A 21,310-nucleotide genomic window follows, 5' to 3' on the forward strand; every position below is an offset into this window, starting at 1 on the left:
AGAGATGGATGTCTCTCATCCACGGCGCTGGACCAGGATCCTTTCATCGCCTCCTCTTGCTTCATCGGCGTTGTTGTCCACCTTGCCGTTGCCGCTCCTACGACCGCCTCGTCCACGGCAACAGGATATATCCCCCGACCCGGCCGTCTATCGTCTAAAGTCTTCTTCCCTGCCGTCGACAGCCATCGCACCCGCAGCACCCTCAATGTATCAGCATAGGCCTACACGGCATCGCAAGAGATGTGGTACTCTTCCATATGTGCTTAAGTTATTGATCTCACCCGGAAAATAGATCGTAATTTGTTTACTGTACTTTTCTTGTCCGTACCAAATCGTAGTGGCTAGTTGAAAGCAAACATTGGTTGCGAAGTAGCTTTGTCCGGTTTGCACCTTCAGATCCGCCATGGCACGGGCACTATACTCGTAAAGCTTATGGTTTCCCCCCTTTATATTCACTACCATCATCGTAGGTGCTTCGTGTCGTGCTAGCACTGCTCCTCAAGACCTCAACCCAAAGCTTACGTGTTGAAATACGAATCTGATATGATGCTCATATCACTAAAACAGAGAATTTTAATTGGTCACCTAATGTTCCTATATTCGTTTCGAAAAGCATGTGCGCCACCCACTGGTCCAGCTAGTTCCACTTTCCTGATTTTTCTCTTGATGCTTAGGGTTTTCCCCTTTTATCTACTCTACTATGATCTGCGTAGGTGCTTTCTGTCGTACTAGCATTACTCCACCCTTCAAGCTAAACAACACAACACTCAGAATTCGAAAGCTTAGTTGTTCAAATATGATTGTGATATGATACTGATATTAGTTAACCGACACATTTAATTGGTTAGCTAAAGGTCCCACTTGAGTTTCCAAATGCATGTCGCGACATATAGAGAGACAGCATAATTGCATTTCTTTGTCACTTGTTGACCGTACTTTCTTGTCCATACCAAATCTTAGTTGTTATTTCAAAGCAAACATCGGTTGCTAACTACCCTTTGCGCGGTTTGCAGCTTCAGATCTGCCATCCCACTGCCACGGTCAACACTGTACTCATCATGCTTATGTTTTCCCCATTTTATGATGACCACAATCAGCCTACGTGGTTCGTGTCGTAATAGCACTGCTCCACCCATCGAGCTAAACAAGCTTAGTTGTACAAATTCATATCTGATATTATTGCTGATATTAGTAAAACTGAGAGATGTTTAATTGGTTAGCTAAATGTTCCTACTTTAGTTTCGAAATGCATGTGAGCCACATATGGAGAGACCGGAAAGAATAGTATTTCTCTGTGCGCTCTGGTTCATCATGGGTGGCCAACCGACATTGTATTGAAAGACTTGTAATATCTTCAATCTGCTTGCTCTTCTGCTCTTCTTTAAGATGATACTCTTCTCTTGCGGTCGACTGGTCAGGTCGAGTTGTTCTCCCTTAGTATATTTTGAATCTGTCAGGTCAGGTCGACTTGTTCTTCTTTACTATATGTTGAAGCTGTCATCTGCGAAGTGTCATCACTTCTGGAGCTCTCATATTTTGAGTAGTAGGCCACATTATATTAATGCACACAACAAATTACAGCATGCATGGCATCTTTTAAAAGAATTGCAGAGATAGCACAAAGGGGTTTACAGGGAGGCAGTATTGGATTAGAATCACTTCTGCATTACAAAGAAAATCTCACTTGTTTTTATGTTTTCATGCATGTCAGATATTGAACATTATCAAAATGAATATGAGAATGGGCGCACGAGAGGAATATTGCGGAACGATCCACTGGCTAACAAACTTGGCATGGTGGAGGATGGCCTATCTTATTCACCCATCAAGGTGCTTGCTCTAACTTTGCAAAGTTGTATTGGTCGCACATATTTTGCATCTGACCTCTTGCATTACTTCTACTTTGTTACACCATCTGCTTAGTTTAAGCATCATATATGAGTATATGCCATACCTATCCATTTTCTGTACCTATTCCATGTGTCGTCACACTATGTTTTTCCAGTCAAATGTTGTTCTTTCGTAATAGATGTCCAAAAGGAAGAGGGTGAGTGCAGATCCTCAAGGAGTACAAACTAGGTATTTGGAAAAGGTAGTGATACCTGTTAAATCAGATAGATCAGCAGCCACAGAAAACACAGGCCCAACTGTACCACACTTTACCCCTACTCCAGTGGCCAAACCCCTATTAGAACTGCTGGGAGCCCAGCGTCAGGTACTGTCTATGATATCAATTCAAAATTTGAACTCCTAAATTTCTGCTTGTGCCTTACCTTCTCTCTTGTATGAAAACTAATTTCAGATGAATCTCCTTGCTCAAAGGATCATACAATCTCAAAACAATAATGGGCTCTGCATTGCTCTTGTCAGTACCTCTCTCCCTTTTGCCTTGTAACGCTGTACTTAATTAATTGCTATTTGATTATGTATCATCAGTCTGCACCTGAGCTTCATTATCCTCTGTTTCTTCCAATATTATTTGATCTATATTTACTCTTTGCAAAATGTAGAATAATGGCAACGCTTATAAAGAATTTTCTTTGGGGAATTTATTGAATTATCCTTCCATCAACATGGAGAAGGGCTTTGTCCAGCCCGTGTTAACATGTAATGTAAGTTCATCCTTCTCAAGCCTTCAAACTTTGTTCTAGTATAGATTTGGATAGGCATCATTTCCTCCACTGTTGTTTGCTTTGCTGTTTACATCTGATTGGATGTTTGCAACAACTACCAGTTTCAAATTGTAGTTGTAAAAACATGTTCCTTATGCAGAACAGATCCATTTATTTGCTTATATAATTGTGAAACATGTTACGTGTCTCCTTGTTTCTCTTTCAGAGTTGTATCTCTTACGCCAGGCAGAACTTTAGGGAAGATAGTGAGCCAAGCCATCTTGAGGACAGCGAGATGACCCCAAGGTCCTGTCTTGATGAAGACAGTGAGTTGAAGCTACTCACCAGCAGGTGTGAGACAAACCTCTGTGCAGTCGCTGCCTCAATTAGTTCGACTTCTTCAGTCTCAACTTAAAGCGAAAAGGCTTGCTTCAGCTCAGCGCTGACTTGAAGTCAAAGATGCAATGAAGATGTCAGAGGACTGCCATGCGCACCATCATGCCTTAAATCTAGTGTTGATGCATCTATCATTGACACAATTGAGGTCTACTCAGCTTCTTCAACTATTTGGGGGGCCGACCTGGCCAGGCCTAGTGCCTTCTGAAGTGCTCTCAGTTTTGTATATTCTTTTGTCGGCGCGTTTATTTGCACCGGTGGCGAACTTTGATGCCCAGTGGATGTAATATGTGTGATAGCCGTGATAGCCTAGCGTAAGTTGCTTGCTTATTTATTTCCTTGTTGTCTTGTTTATTTGTTTGCTTGTAGTCATAGCAGTTCTTTTTCCGCGGTTTGCTAGTGGCTGCAATAACCTATATTTTAAAACTAGGCCACAATAACCATGGGCTAATATTTACTGTAGTGACACTGGGCCTCCTACGGGCCGTAGAAACAGTGGGCCTTCTATGGGCCGTAGAAACAGTGGGCCTTCTACGGGCCGTAGAAACAGTGGGCCTTCTACGGGCCGTAGAAACAATGGGCCTTTTACGGGTCGTATCATCAATGGGCCTTATACGGGCAGTATGATCGATTGGCCAAACATGGGCCAATAACAGGCCGCAATATGGTCGTAAATGGGCTAGAGTTGGAATCGTCCGTTCATGGGCCGACCATAACGGGCCATCGTTAATAGGTCGTATTTGATGACGCTATGAAAACGGCCCAACGTATTAACGGCCCACAAACGGTCCGACTGTAACCATGGGCTGAATTTGGCCCACAAGCAGAAAATGACAGTAACGGGCCGTAAGTAAACGAATGCTGGAAATGAGCCCAAGAATAAATGGGCTCTGAGAAGGCTGAAAGATAACATGGGCTGGAAACAGCCCAACAGAATAACGGGCCGTTAATGGGTATAAAGTGATACACTGTTCATTACGGGCCAGTTTCACCACGGGCCGTTAATGGGTGTAAAGTGATGCACTGTTCATTACGGGCCAGTTTCACCACGGGTCGTTAATAGGCCAAGAGTTACATAGGGCCTCATATGGGCCGAAAGACGTCATGGGCCATACATGGGCCAGAAGTGAAAACGGGCTGGAATCATATTGGATGGCCCAGATGACGCTACTGGGCCTAATTCGGATAGGGTGTAATGGGCCTTGGGTTAGCGGGTTGTAAATGGGCTATATGCGAACAGGCCGTTAACAGGCTTTACATGGGCCGGCCTGCCATCTTATGACCAAGTCAAACGGGTCGGCCTTTTCACAGGAATGGGCCTCTATTGGGCCGTGCCACGTGTCGACGTATCATAGGCGCCTTCTGTCCAATGAGTGGATGACATCTGTCCCAACGATGAGCCGACACGTGTTTCCTCCAGCTAATGATGATTTTACATGTGAAAAATCCCCATTGGTCGGGGCTGTTAACTTGTTATCAGATCCAAAACCCGACCCGATAGCTTAACAGTGTTCCATTACGGTGGATGCCACGTGTCGGTCACCCTTGAAGAAAGCACTTCTGTGACACGCGATTTATCGTCATGGAAGTGGACACTTCCGTGATGATAATTTTGGTAATGTCATGGCACACTTCTACGACAGCACATGTATGACTATCTTGATTCTATCATAAAATCATCGTGGATGTACATGCATGACAAAAAACGCGACCTACTGTGACAAACACGTATCATCATGGAAGTGTATTTTTTTGTAGTGAGAATGCTGAGAGAATATTGGGGAAGAGTGCCTTATTAAGCAATGATAAAGGAAGTAATGCAGATAAGGTTCGAGATCGTGAGACATCCTTTCCTGTGAAAAGGCCGGAATTGCAATGCTAGGAAACAAGGCCTAAGGTTCATACTTTCACTAGTGCAAGTTCTCTCAATAATAATAACATAACTGGATCATATAACTATCCCTCAACATGAAACAAAGAGTCACTCCGAAGTCACTAATAGCGGAGAGCAAACGAAGAGATTATTGTAGGGTACAAAACCACCTCAAAGTTATTCTTTCTAATCGATCTATTCAAGAGTCCGTAGTAAAATAACACAAAGCTATTCTTTCCTTTCGATCTATCATAGAGTTTGTACAAGAATAACACCTTAAGATACAAATCAATCAAAACCCTAATGTCACCTAGATACTCCAGCGTCACCTCAAGTATCCGTGGGCACCATTATACGATATGCATCACACAATCTTAGATTCATCTATTCAACCAACATAGAGTACTTCAAAGAGTGCCCCAAAGTTTCTACCAAAGAGTCAAGACGAAAACGTGTGCCAACCCCTATGCATAAGTTCAGGAGGTCACGGAACCCGCAAGTTGATCACCAAAACATACATCAAGTAGATCACATGAATATCCCATTGTCACCACAGATAAGCACATGTAAGACATACATCAAGTGTTCTCAAATCCTTGAAGACTCAATCCAACAAGATAACTTCAAAGGGAAAACTCAATCCATTACAAGAGAATAGAGGAGGAGAAACATCATAGGATCCAACAATAATAGCAAAGCTTGCGATACATCGATCAAGATCATGCCAAATCAAGAACACGAGAGAGAGAGAGAGAGATCAAACACATAGCTACTGGTACATACCCTTGTTGGAAATATGCCCTAGAGGCAATAATAAATTAGTTATTATTATTATATTTCCTTGTTCATGATAATCATTTATTATCCATGCTATAATTGTATTGATAGGAAACTCAGATACATGTGTGGGTACATAGACAACACCATGTCCCTAGTAAGCCTCTAGTTGACTAGCTCGTTGATCAATAGATGGTTACGATTTCCTGACCATGGACATTGGATGTCGTTGATAACGGGATCACATCATTAGGAGAATGATGTGATGGACAAGACCCAATCCTAAGCCTAGCACAAAGATCATGTAGTTCGTATGCTAAAGCTTTTCTAATGTAAAGTATCATTTCCTTAGACCATGAGATTGTGCAACTCCCGGATACCGTAGGAATGCTTTGGGTGTACCAAACGTCACAACGTAACTGGGTGGCTATAAAGGTGCACTACGGGTATCTCCGAAAGTGTCTGTTGGGTTGGCACGAATCGAGACTGGGATTTGTCACTCCGTGTAACGGAGAGGTATCTCTAGGCCCACTCGGTAGGACATCATCATAATGTGCACAATGTGACCAAGGGGTTGATCACGGGATGATGTGTTACGGAACGAGTAAAGAGACTTGTCGGTAACGAGATTGAACAAGGTATCGGCATACCGACGATCGAATCTCGGGCAAGTACAATACCGCTAGACAAAGGGAATTGTATACGAGATCGATTGAGTCCTTGACATCGTGGTTCATCCGATGAGATCATCGTGGAACATGTGGGAGCCAATACGGGTATCCAGATCCCGCTGTTGGTTATTTACCGGAGAACGTCTCGGTCATGTCTGCATGGTTCCCGAACCCGTAGGGTCTACACACTTAAGGTTCGATGACGCTAGGGTTATAAAGGAAGTTTGTATGTGGTTACCGAATGTTGTTCGGAGTAACGGATGAGTTCCAGATGTCACGAGGAGTTCTGGAATGGTCCGGAGGTAAAGATTTATATATAGGAAGTCCTGTTTTGGTCACCGAAAAAGTTTTGGGTGCTATCGGTAACGTACCGGGACCACCGGGAGGGTCCCGGGGGTCCACTAGGTAGGGCCACTGGCCCCAGAGGGCTGCATGGGCCAAGTGTGGGAGGGGACCTTCCCCAGGTGGGCTGGTGCGCCCCCCCACCAGGGCCCAAGGTGCCTAGGGCTTTGGGGGAACCCTAAAGGGGGGGCGCCCCCTTGCCTTGGGGGCAAGGCAACCCCCCTGGCCGCCGCCCCCTCCTCAGATTGGATCTGAGGGGGCCGGCCCCCCTCTCCCTTGCCCCTATATATATGTGGGGGTGGGAGGGCAGCCGCACCCAAGTTCTGGCGCAGCCCTCCCCCTCTCCCAAGTCCTCCTCCTCTCCCGCGGTGCTTGGCAAAGCCCTGCAGGATTGCCACGCTCCTCCACCACCACCACGCCGTTGTGCTGCTGCTGGACGGAGTCTTCCTCAACCTCTCCCTCTCTCCTTGCTCGATCAAGGCGTGGGAGACGTCACCGGGATGTACGTGTGTTGAACGTGGCGACGAGTACGACTCCTTCAACCCCGTTCTCTTGAACGCTTCCGCTTAGCGATCTACAAGGGTATGTAGATGCACTCTCCTCTCTCTTGTTGCTAGTTTCTCCATAGATAGATCTTGGTGACTCATAGGAAAATTTTGAATTTCTGCTACGTTCCCCAACAGTGGCATCATGAGCCAGGTTTATTGTGTAGATTCTTTGCATGAGTAGAACTCAAAGTAGTTGTGGGCGTTGATTTTGTTCAATATGCTTACCGTTACTAGTCCAATCTTGTTTGGACGGTATTGTGGGATGAAGCGGCCCGGACCGACCTTACACGTACACTTACGTGAGACCGGTTCCACCGATTGACATGCACTTGTTGCATAAGGTGGCTAGCGGGTGCCAGTCTCTCCCACTTTAGTCGGATCAGATTCGATGAAAAGGGTCCTTATGAAGGGTAAATAGCAATTGGCATATCACGTTGTGGCTTTTTGCGTAGGTAAGAAACGTTCTTGCTAGAAACCCATAGCAGCCACGTAAAACATGCAAACAACAATTAGAGGACGTCTAACTTGTTTTTGCAGGGTATGCTATGTGATGTGATATGGCCAAGAAGAACTTGATGAATAATATGTGATGTATGAGATTGATCATGTTCTTGTAATAGGAATCACGACTTGCATGTCGATGAGTATGACAACTGGCAGGAGCCATAGGAGTTGTCTTAATTTATTGTATGCCATGTAAATACTTTACTTTATTGCTAACCGGTAGCCATAGTAGTAGAAGTAATAGTTGGCGAGACAACTTCATGAAGACGCGGTGATGGAGGTCATGATGATGGAGATCATGGTGTCATGCCGGTGACGATGATGATAGTGGAGCCCCGAAGATGGAGATCAAAAGGAGCAAAATGTTATTGGCCATATCATGTCACTTTTTGATTGCACGTGATGTTTATCATGTTTATGCATCTTATTTGCTTAGAATGACGGTAGTAAATAAGATGATCCCTCATTAAAATTTCAAGAAAGTGTTCCCCCTAACTGTGCACCATTGCGAAAGTTCGTCGTTTCGAGGAACCACGTGATGATCGGGTGTGGTAGATTCTAACGTTCACATACAACGGGTGTAAGCCAGATTTACACACGCGAAACACTTAGGTTGACTTGATGAGCCTAGCATGTACAGACATGGCCTTGGAACACAAGAGACCGAAAGGTCGAGCATGAGTCGTATGGTAGATACGATCAACATGAAGATGTTCACCGATGATGACTAGTCCGTCTCACGTGATGATCGGACACGGCCTAGTTGACTCGGATCATGTAATCACTTAGATGAACTTAATTATCCTGAACATAGTCAAAAGCCCTTTGCAAATTATGTCATAGCTCGCGCTTTAGTTCTATTGTTTTAGATATGTTCCTAGAGAAAATATAGTTGAAAGTTGACAGTAGCAATTATGCGGACAGTAGAAGGCTTATGTCCTTAATGCACCGCTCGGTGTGCTGGACCTCGAACGTGGTCTGTGGATGTTGCGAACATCTGACATACTCGTTTTGATGACTACATGATAGTTCGGTAATGTTAAACGGTTTAGAATTGAGGCACCAAAGACATTTTTTGAAACGTCGCGGAACATATGAGATGTTCTGAGGGCTGAAATTGGGATTTCAGGCTCGTGCCCACGTCAAGAGGTATGAGACCTCCGACGAGTTTTCTAGCCTACAAACTAAGGGAGAAGATCTCAATCGTTGAGCTTATACTCAGATTGTCTGGGTACAACAATCACTTGAATTGAGTGGGAGTTAATCTTCCAGATGAGATAGTGATGTTTCTCCAAAGACATTGCCACCAAGCTACTAGAGCTTCGTGATGAACTATAACATAACAGGGATAGATATGATGATCCTTGAGCTATTCGCAATGTTCAACACCGTGAATGTAGAAATCAAGAAGGAGCATCAATTGTTGATGGTTAGTGAAACCACTAGTTTAAAGAAGGGCAAGGGCAAGAAGGGGTACTTCATGAAACGGCAAATCAGTTGCTGCTCCAGTGAAGAAACCCAGGGTTGAACCCAAATCCGAGACTAAGTGCTTCTGTAATGAGGAGAACAGCCACTTGAGAAGAATTACCCTAGATACTTGGTAGATAAGAAGGCTGGCAAGGTCGATAGAAGTATATTGGATATACATTATGTTAATGTGTACTTTACTAGTACTCCTAGTAGCACCAGGATATAAGATACCGGTTCGGTTGCTAAGTGTTAGTAACTCGAAATAAAAGTTACGAATAAACGGAGACTAGCTAAAGGCGAGGTGACGGTATGTGTTGGAAGTATTTCCAAGGTTGATGTGATCAAACATCGCACGCTCCCTCTACCATCGAGATTGGTGTTAAACCTAAATAATTGTTATTTGGTGTTTGCGTTGAGCATAGACATGATTGGATTATGTCTATCGCAATACGGTTATTCATTTAAGGAGAATAATGGTTACTCTATTTATTTGAATAATACCTTCAATGGTCTTGCACCTAAAAGAATGGTTTATTGAATCTCGATCGTAGTGATACACATTTTCATGCCAAAAGATATAAGATAGTAATGATAGTACCACTTACTTGTGGCACTGCCATGTAAGTCATATTGGTATAAAACGCATGAAGAAGCTCCATGTTGATGGATCTTTGGACTCACTCGTTTTTGAAAAGTTTGAGACATGCGAACCATGTCTATTGGTGTATACGCATGAAGAAACTCCATGCAGATGGATCATTTGGACTCACTTGATTTTGAATCACTTGAGATATGCAAATCATACCACATGGGCAAGATGACTGAAAAGCCTCGTTTTCAGTAAGATGGAACAAGATAGCAACTTGTTGGAAGTAACACATTTTGATGTGTGCAGTCCAATGAGTGCTGAGGCATGCAGTGAATATTGTTATGTTCTTACTTCACAGATGATTTGAGTAGATGTTGAGTATATTTACTTGATGAGACACAAGTCTGAATTATTGAATGGTTCAAGTAATTTCAGAGTGAAGTTGAAGATCATCATGACAAGAGGATAAAATGTCTATGATATGATCATAGAGATATCTGAGTTACGAGCTTTGGCATGCAATAAAGACATTGTGGAAATTGTTTCACAATTAATACCGCCTGGAACACCATAGTGTGATGGTGTGTCCGAACATCATAGTTGCACCCTATTGGATATGGTGCGTACCATGATGTCTCTTATCGAATTACCACTATCATTCATGGGTTAGGCATTAGAGACAACCACATTCACTTTAATAGGGCACCACATAATTCCGTTGAGATGACACCGCATGAACTATGGTTTAGAGAAACCTAAGCTGTTGTTTCTTGAAAGTTTGGGGCTGCGACACTTATATGAAAAAGTTTCATCCTGATGAGCTCGAACCCAAAGCGGATAAATACATCTTCATAGGGCACCCAAAATAGTTGGGTATACCTCCTATTTCAGATCCGAAAGCAAAAGGATTGTTTCTAGAAACGGGTCCATTCTCGAGGAAAAGTTTCTCTCAAAAGAATTGAGTGGGAGGATGGTGGAGACTTGATGAGGTTACTGAACCATCACTTCAACTAGTGTGTAGCAGGGCACAGGAAGTTGTTCCTGTGGCACCTACACCAATTGAAGTAGAAGCTTATGATAGTGATCATGAAACTTCAGATCAAGTCACTACCGAAACTCATAGGTCGACAAAGATACGTATTACTCCACAGTGGTACATAATCCTGTCTTGGAGGTCATGTTGCTAGACAACAATGAACCTACGAGCTATGGAGAAGCAATGGTGGGCCCGGATTCCAACAAATGGCGAGAGGCCATAAAATCCGAGAGAGGATCCATGTATGAATACAAAGTGTAGACTTTGGAAGAACTACTTGATGGTCGTAAGGTTGTTGAGCATAGATGGATTTTAAAAGGAAGACGGACAATGATGGTAAGTGTCACCATTAAGAAAGCTCGACTTGTCGTTAAGATGATTTCCGACAAGTTCAAGGAGTTGACTGTGGTGAGGCTTTCTCACTCGTAGCGATGCTAAGAGTCTGTTGGAATTGAATTAACAGTTACTGCATTATTTATGAAATCTTGCAGATAGGATGTCAAAACATTGTTTCCTCGACGATATTCTTGAGGAAAGGTTATATGTGATACAACCAGAAGGTTTTGACAATCCTGAAAGACGCTAACAAGTATGCAAAGCTCCAGCAATCCTTCTAAGGACTGGGGTAAGCATCTCGGAGTTGGAATGTACTCTTTGATGAGATGATCAAAGATTTTGGGTTTATACAAAGTTTATGAGAAACTTGTATTTCCAAAGAAGTGAGTGGGAGCACTATAGAATTTCTGATAAGTATATGTGGATGACATATTGTTGATCCGAAATGATGTAGAATTTCTGGAAAGCATATAGGGATATTTGAAAAGTGTTTTTCAATAGAAAACATGAATTAAGCTGCTTGAACATTGAGCATCAAGATCTATGAGGATAGATCAAAAATGCTAAATGGTATTTTCAAATGAGCACATACCTTGACATGATCTTGAAGGTGTTCAAGATGGATTAGTCAAAGAAGGAGTTCTTGCCTGAGTTGTAAGGTATGAAGTTAAGAGTTAAAGCTCGACCACGGCAGAAGAGAAAGAAAGGACGAAGGTCGTCCCCTATGTTTTTGTCATAGGCTCTATACGGTATGCCATGCTGTGTACCGCACCGGAAGTGTGCCTTGCCATGAGTCAGTCAAGGGGTACAAGAATGATCCAGGAATGGATCATTGGACAGCGGTCAAAAATTGCCCTTGGAGTAAATAAGGACATGTTTCTCGATTATGGAGGTGATAAAGAGTTCGGCGTAAAGGGTTACGTCGATGCAAGCTTTAACACCTATCCGAATGACTCTGAGTAGCAATCCGGATATGTATAGTGGAGCGACCATTTGGAATAGCTCCAAGTGGAGCGTTGAAGCAGCATTTACAATATGACCTAGAGATTTGCGAAATACATACGGATCTGAATGTTGCAGACCCGTTGACTAAAACCTCTCTCACAAGCAAAACATGATCAAACCCCAGAACTCATTGAGTCTTAATCACATGGTGATGTGAAGTAGTTTAGTGACACTAGTAAACTCTTTGGATGTTGGTCACATGGCGATGTGACCTATCAGTGTTAATCACATGGCGATGTGAACTATATTATTGACTCTAGTGCAAGTGGGAGACTGTTGGAAATATGCCCTAGAGGCAATAATAAATTAGTTATTATTATTATATTTCCTTGTTCATGATAACAGTTTATTATCCATGCTATAATTGTATTGATAGGAAACTCAGATACATGTGTGGGTACATAGACAACACCATGTCCCTAGTAAGCCTCTAGTTGACTAGCTCGTAGATCAATAGATGGTTACGATTTCTTGACCATGGACATTGGATGTCGTTGATAACGGGATCACATCATTAGGAGAATGATGTGATGGACAAGACCCAATCCTAAGCCTATCACAAAGATCGTGTAGTTCGTATGCTAAAGCTTTTCTAATGTCAAGTATCATTTCCTTAGACCATGAGAGTGCGCAACTCCTGGATACTGTAGGAATGCTTTGGGTGTACCAAACGTCACAATGTAACTGGGTGGCTACAAAGGTGCACTACGGGTATCTCCGAAAGTGTATGTTGGGTTGGCACGAATCGAGACTGGGATTTGTCACTCCGTGTAACGAAGAGGTATCTCTGGGCCCACTCGGTAGGACATCATCATAATGTGCACAATGTGACCAAGGGGTTGCTCACGGGATGATGTGTTACGGAACGAGTAAAGAGACTTGCCGGTAACGAGATTGAACAAGGTATCGGCATACCGACGATCGAATCTCGGGCAAGTACAATACCGCTAGACAAAGGGAATTGTATACGAGATCGATTGAGTCCTTGACATCGTGGTTCATCCGATGAGATCATCGTGGAACATGTGGGAGCCAACATGGGTATCCAGATCCCGCTGTTGGTTATTGACCGGAGAACGTCTCGGTCATGTCTGCATGGTTCCCGAACCCGTAGGGTCTACACACTTAAGGTTCGATGACGCTAGGGTTATAAAGGAAGTTTGTATGTGGTTACCGAATGTTGTTCGGAGTCTCGGATGAGATCCCGGACGTCACGAGGAGTTCCGGAATGGTCCGGGGGTAAAGATTTATATATGGGAAGTCCTGTTTTGGTCACTAGAAAAGTTTCGGGTGCTATCGGTAACGTACCGGGACCACCGGGAGGGTCCCGGGGGTCCACCAGGTGGGGCCACCAGCCCCAGAGGGCTGCATGGGCCAAGTGTGGGAGGGGACCAGCCCCAGGTGGGCTGGTGCGCCCCCCCACCAGGGCCCAAGGCGCCTAGGGCTTTGGGGGACCCCTAAAGGGGGGCAACCCCTTGCCTTGGGGGCCAAGGAAACCCCCCTGGCCGCCGCCCCCTCCTCAGATTGGATCTGAGGGGGCCGGACCCCCTCTCCCTTGGCCCTATATATATGTGGGGGTGGGAGGGCAGCCGCACCCAAGTTCTGGCGCAGCCCTCTCCCTCTCCCAAGTCCCCCTCCTCTCCCACGGTGCTTCGCGAAGCCCTGCAGGATTGCCACGCTCCTCCACCACCACCACGCTGTTGTGCTGCTGCTGGACGAAGTCTTACTCAACCTCTCCCTCTCTCCTTGCTGGATCAAGGTGTGGGAGACGTCACCGGGTTGTACGTGTGTTGAACGCGGAGGTGCCGTCCGCTCGGCACTAGGATCTCCGGTGATTTGGATCACGACGAGTACGACTCCTTCAACCCCGTTCTCTTGAACGCTTCCGCTTAGCGATCTACAAGGGTATGTAGATGCACTCTCCTCTCTCTCGTTGCTAGTTTCTCCATAGATAGATCTTGGTGACTCGTAGGAAAATTTTGAATTTCTGCTACGTTCCCCAACAACCCTCAGCCTCGAGGGTGAACTACTCCCTCCTCGTCATGAAGAGCACCGGGATGATGAAGATGGCCACCGGTGATAGATTCCCCCTCCGGCAGGGTGCCGAAATGGGCTCCCGAGAGGTTTTTGGTGGCTACAGAGGCTTGCGGCGGCGGAACTCCCGATCTATTGTGCTCCTGGATGTTTTCGGGGTATATGGACATATATAGGCGAAAGAAGTCGGTCAGGGGAGCCACGAGGGGCCGACAAGGATGGGGGGCGCGCCTAGGCGGGTAGGGCGCACCCCTGTCCCTCGTGGCCACCTCGAAGCTTCCCTGACGTCTACTCCAAGTCTCCTGGATTGCTTCCATTCCAAAAATAACTCTCCCGAAGGTTTCATTCCATTTGGACTCCGTTTGATATTCCTTTTCTGTGAAACACTGAAATAGACAAAAAAACAGCAATATGGGTTGGGCCTCCGGTTAATAGGTTACTCTCAAAAATAATATAAAAGTGTTTAACAAAGCCCATTAAACATCCAGAACAAATAATATAACAGCATGAATACTTCATCAATTATAGATATGTTGGAGACGTATCACTGGATCAAGAGGGCGAGGAACGTCATCGAGCTGAACATGTGCAGAACTCGGAGGTGTCGTACGTTCGGTACTTGATTAGTCGGAGCTAGAAGAAGTTCAACTACATCAACTGCGTTGTCTAACACTTTTGCTTTCGGTCTATGAGGGTACATGGACACACTCTCCCCCTCTCATTGTTATACATCTCCTAGATAGATCTTGCATTAGCGTAGGAATTTTTTTGAAATTGCATGCTATGTTCCCCAACAGTGGCATCCGAGCCAAGTCTATGCGTAGATGATATGCACGAGTAGAATACAAAGAGTTGCCGGCGGTGATCGTCATACTGGTTACCACCAATGTCTTATTTTGTTCGGCGATATTGTTGGATGAAGCGGTCCGGACCAACCTTACATGACCATGTTCTTGAGACCGGTTCCACCGACAGACATGCAATAGTTTTCCATAAAGGTCGCTGGCGGGTGTCTGTTTCTCCCACTTTAGTTGAATCGAATTTAACTGCGGTCGGTCCTTGTTGAAGGTTAAAACAACAAACTTGATAAATCACCGTTGTGGTTTTTATGCCATAGGTAAGAACGGTTCTTGCTAGAAGCCCGTAGCAGCCACGTAAAATTTGCAACAACAAAGTAGAGGACGTCTAACTTGTTTTTGCAGGGCATGCTTGTGATGTGATATGGTAAGACATGATGTGATATACGTTATTGTATGAGATGATCATGTTTTGTAGAAGTTATCGGCAACCGGCAGGAGCCTTATGGTTGTCTCTTTATTGTATGAAATGCAAATGCCATATAATTGCTTTACTTTATCACTAAGCAGTAGCGATAGTTGTAGAAGCAATAGTTGGTGAGACGACCACGACGCAGCGATGAAGATCAAGGTGTCGAGCCGGTGATAATGGAGATCATGACGATGCTTTGGAGATGGAGATCAAAAGCACAAGATGATGATGTCCATATCATGTCACATATTTTGATAACATGTGATGTTTCTCTTTATGCATCTTATTTTGCTAGTACGGCGGTAGCATTATAAGATGATCCCTTAAATAAAATTTCAAGGTATAAGTGTTCTCCTTGAGTATGCACCGTTGCGACAGTTCTTCGTGCTGAGATACCACATGATGATCGGGTGTGATAGGTTCTACGTTCACATACAACAGGTGCAAGACAGTTTTGCACATGCGGAATACTCGGGTTAAACTTGACGAGCCTAGCATGTAAATACATGGCCTTGAAACACTGGAGACCGAAAAGTCGAACGTGAATCATATAGTAGATCAACATAGAGATGTTCATCATTGATGACTACTCCATCTTACGTGATGATCGAACATGGTTTACTTGATTTGGATCACGTATCATTTAGATGACTTGAGGGATGTCTATGTAAGTGGGAGTTTTTAAGTAATTTGATTAATTGAACTTAATTTATCATGAACTTAGTCCTGATAGTATTTGTATATCTACGTTGTAGATCAATGGCCCGTGCTACCGTTCCCTTGAATTTTAATGCGTTCCTAGAGAAAGCTAAGTTAAAAGATGATGATATTAACTACACGGACTGGGTCCGTAACTTGAGGATTAACCTTATTGCTGCACAGAAGAATTATCTCCTTGATGCACCGCTAGGTGAAAGGCCTGCTGCAGGAGCAGATGCTGATGCTTTGAACGTCTGGCAAGCTCGATCTGATGACTACTCGATAGTTCTGTGTGCCATGATTTACGTCTTAGAATTGGAACTTCAAAAATGTTTTGAACGTCATGGAGCATATGAGATATTCCAATAGTTGAAGTTAATATTTTAAGCAAATGCCCGAGGTGAGAGATGTGAAGTCTCCAACAAATTTTATAGCTGCAAGATGGAAGAGAACAGTTCTGACAATGAACACATACTTAGAATGTCTGGATATCATAATCACTTGACTCAGCTGCGAGTTAATCTCTCAGATGATAGTGTTATTGACAGAGTTCTCCAAACACAAGGTAAGAATATGTGTTGTGTTGTACTAATGAGTTGCTCGTGAAACTCGTTAGTCCGTCCTTTGGGCTCGTTAAGCTTACTAAGCCAAAATCAGTGATTGTCTATGTTTATTAAGAAGCGAGCTACGAGCTTAATGAGGTCAGCTATTGAACGGTTATTATACTCGCGAGTTACAAGCTTTTGGTCCAGTCCTATTTTGTATTTTTTTTCTCCTTACTTTTTGAGACATTGTAGGTACATATATTCCAAAAAATGATAGTTCATTTCTGGCACATTTTTAAAATGTTCATCACGAATATGAAAAACGATAACGCATCATAAAATGTTTGTTAACGTGATAAAAAAATGTTTGTAACACTTAAAGTATGTTCACGTGTTTAAACAAAATGTATGTTACACTTAAATATATTTGTACAATGTATTTTTTTTATAATCCAATATTTTTTGTACCATTCAGAAAAATATATATTACATTAAAAATGTTCATGGATTTTTGAAAAATTGTTTTTAAATTTTTAAAAATATTTAGACAATGTAGAAAATGTTTGCATAGTATAGAAAAAAATGTATCTTTTTTAAAATTTATATTTCAATATGCATTTGAAAAATCTTTAACATGTACTCAAGAAAATGGTCAAAAACATGTTTAAAAAAAAAGTAAGCATCTATATTTTTTAAGATATATAAAAAATATATATTGTATATAGAAAAATAAACATCAAAACATATATTAAAATATGTTAAATGTGTATAAGGAGACACATCTTGCAATAAGCGAGACATAGCTCCCGCCATAGCGGCATGCCTACCTCAAGACAAAGCACTGCCCCCATGGTATGTCCACGGCGCACTACTAAACACAGTCCAACTGAGTAGGCAGGCCACCTTTAGAGGCTTCCCACCGCAGAAATCAGCGACATCATTAGTTAAGGTTACCCTTTGCCAAGATCATTCTCACCTTCTCTGAAGTTGACAAATAGCAAATTGCATGTACGCCATTTGTCATAATATGAGAGTTTTCTTTATTTGTAGATTCGTTTATTGAAAACATTTTATCTCTAGAAATGTGTGCCCAAATCCCAAACCGTTTTCATCGTTGAATTTCTCGCGTCGAGGTTTGCAAAACTAGATCTCATGTTAATAGTTTTCAATGATCTTTCTGTTCACAGAAAAAACAAGAAAAACCGGAGACAAAAGCACAGTTGCGGGTTTTCACCTTTTTTTCCTTTTCTCGAGAAGTACGACTGTGTTATCATGGAAGCAAATCAGTGCCTTAACGAGAAAACAAATTTATGCTTTTCGTGGAATCACATTTTTTTGAGAAGCACAGTTGTACTTCTCGCGATGCAATTTTGTGCTTCTCATGAGAGCACAAATTTTTCCCCGAGAAGCATATTTGTGCTTATCACGGAAGCAAATATGTGTGTCTTATGGAAGCACAACCCTCCCCTGAAAAAAAAACTGTGCATGTTTTTGTTCTCCAAAACCTAGGGAAAACCGGATGAAAACCCAAACTTTAGAAAAATAACATGGAAAAACCTATCTAAGAACCTGAAAGCACATACAAAATTAACAATGAAATCCAGAAGGAGCGCCCACTCTACGAGGAGGAGGCCCATTTCGGCTTACTAGTCTGCTTTCCCATTCAACTCCAGCCATTTTTCTCAAAAGAGAAATTAACAATTCAACTCCGGCCTGTAAATCGTCTGGCCAAAGTTTGTTTCTTATAAAAAGGATAGCCAAAAGCTAAGCAAATCAAATGCACGTTGACTTGGTTACTCAAATGTGTTGAGTGCTACAAATCCTGCAATTGGTAATACTTTATCAGAGAAAAAGTAATTAGTCTTAAAAAAATCATGACACACAGGCCACAGAGGCACATTTGCTGCAACAATTTGTATGACTTTTCCCGCAAAAAAACCATTTGTATGACTTTTCCTTTTGCCACCTCCCTCACTTGGTTCATAGGAATAGAAAAACCATAGAAAATGAGGTGACAAGAATCTCAATTCCTATAGCGTAGAGAGTCAATTTATCCATAGGATAGGAATTTTTCATTGGGCCGTAGGCTCATATATTCTTTTCTTTTGAAATGTGAAGATTGATTCCTATTATACTCCATTTGTCCCCATAATATAAGAGTGTTCTTTACACTAACGCTTTTATATTATGGGACGAAGGGAGTACATAGAAGCAAGAATTCATTCGTACAAATCAAAGGGCTTCAATTTTTTTTTACTTTTTCTCACAAAAAACGTTTTTTTTTACTTTAATTTTTATCCTATAGAATTTCTACAATATTCTTACAAAGTAGGCCATAAACGAAGTCGAAATTTCCAAACTCCAAGCCCCAAAACCGATGGAGGGAAAGCCACCCACGCAGAGAGCGAGATGGCGGGAAAGCGAAACCCCTCCTTCCACCGACAGTGGGGCCCACATCCTCCCGCGGGCCCACGCGCCAGGCCAATCTTCCGGCGGAAGGAGGCGCGAGCGGGAAAATATTATAAATCGCGGCGCGCGCCCGATTTCTCCCTCCCATTCATTCCCCCGCTCCGCCTCCGCGCCCCCCCCAAATTCTTCCCCACCCCGACCCCGCCGCCGCCGCCGCCGCCCCCAGCCCGCCGCCGGACGCGAAGATGCTGGAGCTGCGGCTGGTGCAGGGGAGCCTGCTGAAGAAGGTGCTGGAGGCGATCAAGGATTTGGTGACGGACGCCAACTTCGACTGCTCCGGCACGGGGTTCTCGCTGCAGGCCATGGACTCCTCCCACGTCGCGCTCGTGGCCCTCCTCCTCCGCTCCGAGGGCTTCGAGCACTACCGCTGCGACCGCAACCTCTCCATGGGCATGAACCTCGGCAACATGGCCAAGATGCTCCGCTGCGCCGGCAACGACGACATCATCACCATCAAGGCCGACGACGGCTCCGACACCGTCACCTTCATGTTCGAGTCTCCCAGTAAGCAGATCCCCCATCCCGTCGTTCCTTCTCCTAGCTGCGGATGTCGTCGGTGGTGACCGTGGTTTTGGTCTCTGGATCGATGTGTGGATGAACAGATCAGGATAAGATTGCGGACTTCGAGATGAAGCTCATGGACATCGACAGCGAGCACCTCGGCATCCCCGACTCCGAGTACCAGGCCATCGTCCGCATGCCGTCCTCGGAGTTCTCCAGGATCTGCAAGGATCTCAGCAGCATCGGCGACACCGGTATGCTCATCTCCGTCTACTGTAATTTTGTTCTGCTGCACTTGTCATCTCTGTTTCTCGCTTGTCTGACGGCGGCTTCTGGTCTGTGCGCTGCAGTTATTATATCTGTCACCAAGGAGGGTGTCAAGTTCTCCACTGCTGGAGACATTGGAACTGCAAACATCGTGTGCAGGCAGAACAAGACTGTTGACAAGGTATTTTGTGTCGCTTCTCCCTGCTTAGCAATGTGAATATCAATTTCCTCTAGGCATTTAGATAGTGTGATTTCTTAGATATACTGCATAGTGAAAGTTAAGAACCCCAACTGAATTGTCCTCAACCTGATTGTTTACTGGTTACTCAGTTTTTGTATCTGGACGATTTGATAGTTATGTTGATGTTGTAGTTTATTCATGGTAGGTTGGCCTAAAAAATATCTTATCTGCAGTTCATAGATGTACACTACCCTACTAGTATTTGTTTACAGAACCTAAAGTGATGATGTACGGCTAGTTATAATTATATTGCTTCCAAATGTCAAGCTGCCGTTACATCTTTTCTAAAATGGTATTTATCAGAACACAAACTGATTTTGATGAACCAACCTGTAATCTTTAGTACTCTGAGCTGGTGAGCCTCACAACTGAAGCAATCGTTGGAAGTGTAAACTATCAGAGTACCATTTTGATATTGCGGTTGGGATGGTCACAGTGACATCAGTGAACAGAAATCAGATTTATATTCAGCACGAGACCTGTGGAGTATCCAGCCCACATATTTCACGCTTGCAAAATTTACTTCAGTTTGAGCACTGGTTTTCATATTCGGGTACCATTTTACTGGTGTATCAGTATGATAGCTAATGATTTTTTTGTCATGATGCAGCTTGAGGAATCAACCATTATAGAGATGCAAGAGCCGGTGTCACTCACCTTTGCTCTGAGGTACATGAACTCCTTCACCAAGGCAAGCCCACTGTCGGACCAAGTCACCATCAGCCTCTCATCGGAGCTGCCGGTGGTTGTCGAGTACAAGATCGGTGAGATGGGATACATCAGGTTTTATCTGGCGCCCAAGATCGAAGAGGATGAGGAAATGAAGGCATGATTGTGTTTCAAGGATATGCTTATCTTGCACACTTTCCCTACTAGTTTAAACTGCCGTTTGCTTAACTATTGTTTGTAAGCAAAAAGGATGTTATGCTTGTTTTAGCTATCCTTGTATCTGGATTTCCATTGATGAATGTTAGATTAGTGAATTATGCTTACACCCGTGCTATTATGGTTAGATTTAGCATTTTTCTTGTCAGGGATTCGTGGCGCTGTGTGGAAACAAGAAATCATAATTTCTAGCTGCCTGTACTGATTTTCTTTCACAGAAGTGCCAATCCATCTTTTATCA

The 21,310-nt window shown here is 43.5% G+C and overlaps 1 protein-coding gene across 1 annotated transcript; it reads left to right on the plus strand.

The window, feature by feature from the left end:
• Positions 1-19,253: 19,253 nt before the first annotated feature.
• LOC123139393 (proliferating cell nuclear antigen) lies at positions 19,254-21,310 on the plus strand. The gene is made up of 4 exons (XM_044559199.1): positions 19,254-19,679; positions 19,778-19,930; positions 20,027-20,124; positions 20,795-21,310. Exons 1-4 carry the CDS (start codon positions 19,361-19,363, stop codon positions 21,014-21,016), a joined length of 792 nt encoding a protein of 263 aa, XP_044415134.1. The 5' UTR covers positions 19,254-19,360; the 3' UTR covers positions 21,017-21,310.

This window comes from Triticum aestivum, chromosome 6B (genome assembly GCF_018294505.1).
Source record: "Triticum aestivum cultivar Chinese Spring chromosome 6B, IWGSC CS RefSeq v2.1, whole genome shotgun sequence".
NCBI classification, from domain to species: domain Eukaryota; kingdom Viridiplantae; phylum Streptophyta; class Magnoliopsida; order Poales; family Poaceae; genus Triticum; species Triticum aestivum.